This window comes from Anarrhichthys ocellatus, unplaced genomic scaffold (genome assembly GCF_004355925.1).
Source record: "Anarrhichthys ocellatus isolate YVR2014 unplaced genomic scaffold, GSC_Weel_1.0 scaffold16, whole genome shotgun sequence".
In the NCBI taxonomy this organism is placed as follows: Eukaryota; Metazoa; Chordata; class Actinopteri; order Perciformes; family Anarhichadidae; genus Anarrhichthys; species Anarrhichthys ocellatus.
In genome coordinates, this window is record NW_022280046.1 from 8,247,958 (window position 1) to 8,255,134 (window position 7,177).

At 41.2% G+C, this 7,177-nt stretch overlaps 1 protein-coding gene across 1 annotated transcript in view; it reads right to left on the reverse strand.

Annotated features, from left to right (window-relative positions):
* The window catches only part of LOC116388243 (cingulin), a 55,711-nt gene that overhangs the window by 7,733 nt on the left and 40,801 nt on the right, over positions 1-7,177 (reverse strand). The window contains exons 8-10 of the mRNA XM_031855924.1: positions 2,789-3,301; positions 1,611-1,901; positions 309-407 (exon numbers count right to left, since the gene is read on the reverse strand). Coding sequence (XP_031711784.1) covers positions 309-407; positions 1,611-1,901; positions 2,789-3,301 — 903 coding nt within the window. The remainder of the gene's footprint in view (positions 1-308; positions 408-1,610; positions 1,902-2,788; positions 3,302-7,177) is intronic.

Genomic DNA, 7,177 nt, shown 5'->3' on the forward strand with positions numbered 1-7,177 from the left:
AGTTATGCTTTTTATTTCTGCTAGTTATGCTGTGAGAACAAGTGAAAAATTCCATTAATGCTTTCAGCAACTACGCTTTTGGTTCAGCTACTTGTGACCGAAATGAGTATTACAACAACTTCTTTTTTTTAGTTCAAATTCTGAGTATTTGAAGGTGTTTGTTTTAATGCAAATTGTACTGGCTGTTTAGGTATTTATTTATTATGTTAATCTGACATTAAAAGTATGAATAAAACATAAAACTGATGACAAACAAAACAAATCCATATGAGATAAAGAAATAAGAAAAAAAAAATTCCACTACAAACCTTGAACTCAGACATTCGGTACATGGGGTTGTTACCTACGGAGGTCGTCGTGGAGTACGGACTGTGAAACACCCTGGGGGAGTTGTCAGCAGCACCCGACTGCAAACAAACAAACAAGACAACTGTGATGTCATACCAAACAACAGAACAATACAAGTAGAGAGAGACGAGAGTCAAAGCAACACTCAAAGTGCAGACGGAAGGTCGGTTTGCAAAGTTTTGCTCTCACTTCAATACAAAATAATAAGAAGCAAAGACAATGTTTAAAACTGCTGCTTTAGTAAGTAAGTTATTTTAAATCATAATTTTAATTTATATGAAGTAAACTACTGTTGAATGAGTTTATTTATTAAAAGTAGATGCACATGTACAGAAGATACTCGTCTTTGTATCATCTAAACATGTCATATTGTATTAAAGGTGCCTATATTGATTACGTGTGATGAGGATAATTGTGTCGTTGTACAATTAAGAGTTTCTCAACCTTGACTTTATTAGACATTCGAATTTTACTGTTGCAATCCTAGAATTATAGGATCTAAAAATGTGATAACAACCAAGAAGAAGTTGAGAAAGTCTTGAATTTTGTGATGAGTCAGGTCGGCCAATAAGAAACCTTAAATCTGTGTTTTGTCCAGGAGATGGTGCTGTTCAATAACTGGAAAGGAAACATTGCATTATACTAATGCTGCATACATACATTTATGGCATCATAATGATTCATATATATATTTTGGCATTAACTCTATGTCAATCACGTCATTTTTAAATGCTTTGTGAAAAGTGCCATATTTATTTATGGCTTTAATTAGATTCAGAATAAGAGTTCTTAATTTAACATGAAACCTTGAACTAATTGTTGAGGGTCTTCTATCTATAAAAGAAAAGTTAAAGACCAAACAATAGTGAAAAACTGAGATATTAACAAAGTTTGTAATAACCACACCAAACGTCTCCACTTCACATGTGACTTTGGTTTATTATTATTATTATTATTATTATTATTATGTCTGAAAAGTCAGATTTTCTCTCTTTCAGTGCAGTCAATTTGTTTCAAGACGTTTTTTTTCTGGAAAATCACACTTTTACATTTGATTTTGCAGATTGTTTACCTTGTTTTATAGAAAATTTGACTTCCAGGTTTCAATATTAATAGTAAGATGGAGATGTTTGCAGTGCACGGGCAACAAGAGACCGTATGGCTGTATTTTGTCCAGGAGATGGCACTGTTTAATAACCGGTTCTGTGTTTCAGGAATCACAGATATGACAGACATGCGAGTCCACGGTCCGCCTCACCTACCTTGTCAGGCATAGTATCCCAGTCCCGCGAGGCCAGGGACTCCAGGGACCCTCGGTAGTTGTTCGACCCCAGCCGGTTGGTCTCCCATTGGGGCAGCCTGGGGCCGTTCTCCCCTGGCGTCCCGCCGCCTCCAAAACCATCTGCATCCCTGCCACTCAACCCATTGGTCCTATGCTCGTTGTTGAGGAACAGCTGATATTTGGGGTTCTGGCTGGTCGACACGGCTCGAGGTGTGGTGGGCTCCTCCTCAGACTGGCTGTCCGACTGCTTGTTCGAATCCATTTCAGACTCCTGGAGGAGAAGTGCAGAGGGCGGGGAAGAAGGGATGAAATAGATGAAATCTATTAATATATAATATATAATCTATAATAATCAGCTTTTTTTTTAGCTGCTAAGTTTTTCTTCACAAGCTAGTTGCTAACTTTGTCCTTCTGCTGATTGGTGCTGGACAGGTAGCGTACGTTGGTTTATCAATGGGATGACAACCTGTGATGGTAGTTGTCCTTATTACAGACTTGAGTCATGAATCTACTGGAACTCTAAGCTATACAACAGCCAATCAAAATGTGTGAGCAGGAGGGAAAGTTATGTTTGGGACTTGGGCTTGAGCTTGGAACTTGCAGGTCTTTGACTTGGGACAGTTTTGTGACTTGCAAACCAATGACTTTGTTCCATCCTTGCACATACTGTAGATGATATGCCACAATAAACCTAATAAACAGAGTCATAGTTCTCACCAAGCAAATGATCAGGCAGAAACAAACAGAATGCAGAAATGCACAAAAGAGTCCTGATCACTGTAATTTGTCCCAATTACTGCAATCACTCAGTAAAATCACCAGTCGTAGCGTGAAGGTTGCCGTTATTATTTTAGACCAAAGACAAAAAATGAGAACATGCTGATTTACAGGAAAAGAATCGAAGAGCAGTGAGAGTCGTGTAAGTAAGGCCGGAGAGTTTTAGGCCGTTTGATTAGTACGATTGAAGAAGGCTTCATAATCTCGCCGTGGTTTCATGCTTTCCAGTCTCGGGATTGAACACGGCGCTTTAATCATGCAAGGAGATGGGTTTAAAAAACCCTGCAGGGCCATGCTGTGGTGCGGTCCTCACGTAGAGAAGATGCAGAGCTTATCGTTTCATGCAAGGTCATCGAAATGGTCGATCGGGACTTTGCTTACCGATCCCATGCCGGAGTCGGCCACGGAGTCTCTACCAGACTCTGTGGTTTGGGTTTTGCTCCTTGGTTCTGAGTCAGTCTTCTCAGCGCTGCCTCCTACTGGACAATCTATTCTCGCAGTGATCTTATGGCTGCCATTCTGAGCCGACTGAACCACGTTCTGGGTTTCCCTGAACGGAGGGGTCACAGTGATGCTGGGAACGGCACCGTCGTCTCCGACGCTGACCATTGTGGAAGGACTCGACGCGGACTTCGGAGACTCGAGAGCTTCTGCAGGAGCGGACTTCGGGACTTGTCCCGATCCAGACGAGGGGCTCTGTGGGGAACCGGAGGAAGAGACGTGATCTGGACTGGAGAATTTACTGATCAGGTCTTTGACGCTGCCGGCTCGGTTTGTATAGCGGGACAAGCCTGGTTTCTTATGACTGGCCCTCCAGGCCTGCTCTGCCACTTCTTGATTGGTGGTCTGGTGTGGACTAAGTGGTGAGTGTGGGGAAGAAGACTCAGGCACATGCTGAAAGAAGTGAACACAATAACAAATCCCCAACAACACTGTTAGCAAGGAGTCTGAGCAGCACTTGTAGCAGGTTAGTAGTGGGTGATTTAACAGACAATACAAATTGACCAAACACTTTAGACCAGGGTGGCTATCTCTCTAGTATTACTTGGAGCTTTAGATCATTGTGGGCAAAGTTACAAATAAAATAAAGCCATTTAATATTGTGCTACTTCCTCTTTCAGACACTACACAGTCTTCCTTTAAACCTAGAAAGCAGTGAGTTCAAACAAACAACGCAATTATATTCAAAGACACCATTCCATCGCTTAGATTTGAACCTTTGAATGATTCCTTGAAAGCAGCACGTTAACGCGTTAGTCTCGTCTCCTGTCTCTACGGTGCGTAGATGTTTTTGAGCATGCATAATGACATGAAGCCCAGTGTGTGTGTGTGTGTGTGTGTGTGTTCCTATCCTCACATAAATCCCTCTTGAGAAAGTGCAACATCTGCTCGTTCATCTGAAAAATCCCCACCCCCCCCCCAAAGCGCAACATCCGACTTTCTCACACAAAAATAAAAGGACACATAAATATTTAAACAGATAAGACTCCAAAATGAAAATTAAAAAGTCAACTCACGCGCACAAAAAAAAAAAACTGGAAAAGAACAGAAATTCAATCTTTTTTTTTTTTTTTTTTGCCAAAAAGCCACTTGATTAAATCCAACTTTAATTAATATTATAACAAGGAGGCCGATGCCACTTAGAGAAATGAAGTGGCGAGCATCCAGGGGTTTAACTTCCGGGGCTCAAAGGGTCCAAAGCATTGAGTGGCCTTAATCCAGGGTCTCGCCCGACCGCCTCCCCCAGGGACGGAGAGCCAAGGCTGGGCTGGGAGAGGAGCCGGGGCCTGGGAGGACTGAGAGGGCTGAGGTTTAGGGATCGCTGCTAATCACCACAGTATTAAAATGTTTACAGGCCGCGCTGGGATTAGCTCTGAGCTGATGACTTTTAATGTTATTATTTTTGCTCTGTGAGCTGAGAGCGCTGAGTTTGGACTCTCTGAGCCTTGCGGAATGAGGAGATGGGGACACACACACACACACACTCAATGGTGATGAAATGTGTGTGTTCTTCTATTTCTGTCCGTGCAGTAAAATGATTGTGATATGTTTCTTAACGTTCAGGACAAGATCCCGCATACTGTAGAATCCCTGGATAGACAGACAGGGTTACAGGAGACTTCTAAGGCTGATTCATGCATTAGTCATATTTCAGTTCATATTTTTACTGGTCTTATTTTATTTTTCAGGTACTATTTTCACTATCCTTATTAGATTCTTATGTTATTTTTCATTTCTGTCTGTGTGCTATGGATATGATGGTAAAATACGCAACTCTTGTTTCTGATAAAAAAACTAATACAATTCTGTAAAAGATTCATATAAACTCTAAATGAATGATTAAATATGATGGAAATAATTCACAACGTGTTGTATTCTGAATGCCTGAATGTGTGTGGTATTGTTGATGCTACATGATTCATGTATGAATGTATAAGAAATGAAAAAAATACCAGAGAGGCACATTCCGATGTGTGTACATTCCGTACACACATCGGTCTACCCTGAACTTGTCCTTAAGACACTTCCACACGTTATTTGAATCATTTGTGTTGTTAAGCTGTTTTTTTAACAATCACTGCAAGTCATTTTCCTGAAAAATTATTTTCCTTTGTTCTAACATTTAAAACCTGCAAAAAAAATTGAATAATGGGAGTAAGGGGTGTTTTTTTAGGTGATGGAGAAACCAATTGTTCAAAAAACAAACAATCTGAACAATCACCCAGGAAGACGTGCAGACGGAGCTTGATTCAGGAAAACCAGGTCCATATTCCCCCAAGTAATGTCCACAGACACACACACACATAACTCCTCAATCCCCTGTGGCCTCTCTACATTACAGACATATGGCGTAGAGCAGTACACCATCTGACCCAGATATATGACAGCAGTGCATCCTGGGAACCAGAGTGAATGCCTCACTGATGTTATGGTGCGTTTTCTCCCAGAATAAAAAGTTCAGGCTAGTCCAGTGATGACTTGACCCACTAACATTCTGTTTTTTTTTACCCAACATGATGTTGTGTTGCTCTGATTCAGTGTTGAAAAGTGAACACACAATGTTGATTATGAGTATGAAATATCCTTTTTGTGGTTTTAGAAACAGTTCTGATCTATCTCAAGCTCCAAAAACCTTTTGTCCTACATTTCCCATCATACAACTGAACATTGTTTTTTTGTCTGGCCCTCCCTACCTGGTGAACTTTCCACACATCCTATCTGAAATGCCGCCGTCACTAAAAATGGTGCAAACCCCAAGCCCCCACTATGATGACATCACTGTGATGTCATCAGGTGAAGACATTAGACAACTGTTATCACAGGTTGAGTAGACTCCTCCTGACTGGTAGGATTAGTGGAAGGCCCCTTTAACTGTTCACTGCAGTGGCTCCATCTTCTTCATATTACACTAAGAGAAATGTAATGCGGTATGGAGGGTGTTGGACATGTTTGTGGGAGTTTACATGGGTCTCCTTGATAAGATGGGCTGGTTTACTCAGAGATCACACAGAGATTCAGCTCCTGCCCATCTGCACACCCAACAATGGAAGAGTCTTTAAGTCGGGGAACAATAAATTTGATCATCTGTCAGGACCCAACCTGCCACCTCCATTTTTAGCTAACACACTTTCAAACATTGCATTATCTCTGCCAGGCGTAAGCCTGCGGGAAGATCGTGTGTTCGTGTGTGTGTGTGTGTGTGCATCCGTCCGTCTGTCCACGGCCAATCTCGCATACTGCTGGACCCATCAGCCTAATATTGTTTTAGTGCTCATTTATGACTGTATGCTCAAGGACCTCGGTGATTCACAAGTTTTGATTAGCCCTGTTTCATTGACTGTTTTATAGCATCCCTGACTACTGACTCTTCACTCCTCACAGTGATCAACAACCGCTTCAAAAGCCAAAAGGCATTTCTGGCAATCAGCCTCTTGCCTTTTGTCGTGGCTCAATGATTGACTTCCACAGAAAAGTCTTATTTTGAACTGGAGCCTCTGTCGATGAATTCCTTAAATCGATATGTTGTGATCCACTAAAGTTAAGCACCATAAGAGATGCTTTTGATTGTCTTCGCAACCATTTTCAAATTGAGTAACAAGTTGCTTCTGTTTGGTTTCTGTCTACTTTCTTCTTCGACTGGTGGTTTTTAACTGTCCTTATTAGTCTTGTAGTTTTTCACAGTTGTCACACTTAGCTTCTTTATTTTCTTGTTTCTGGTCTTGTTTCTGCTTCTATTGCTGTTCTTTGGCTTCTGTATGTGGTTTTCTAGCTTCTCCTGGTCCTTTTTCAACCTTTTCACATTGGTTTTTAGTTTCTTCAGGCACTGTTCTGCCTTTTCATGGTTGTTGGTTGTTTTCTGGCTTGTTGGGTTGTTGTTCATCTTCTCCAGATTAGTTTCTCTCTTCTCTAGGGTGTTAATAGCTTTTTTCAATTACTTTTTAATGGGCTTCCACAGCTTCTTCTTTTGTTTTCTAGCTTTGCAGGAGATATTACCTTGCATGTTAACAGTGCTGCCTATGTGTTTCTGTGAATCTACTTCTCCCATGTCCTCAATTCAAACTGTAATTCAAGAGTCTCACATTTTCTTCTCACTTCTTCACATTCTCCTCACACGGTCTAAACTCACAGCCAGTTATTAGGCCTGTGAGACACACAAATCACCTTATCATCAAACACTAAAATAACACCTTTGTCTGTGTGACACACAGTTGCACTTAAATGCCACACACACACACACACACACACACACACACACACACACACACACAC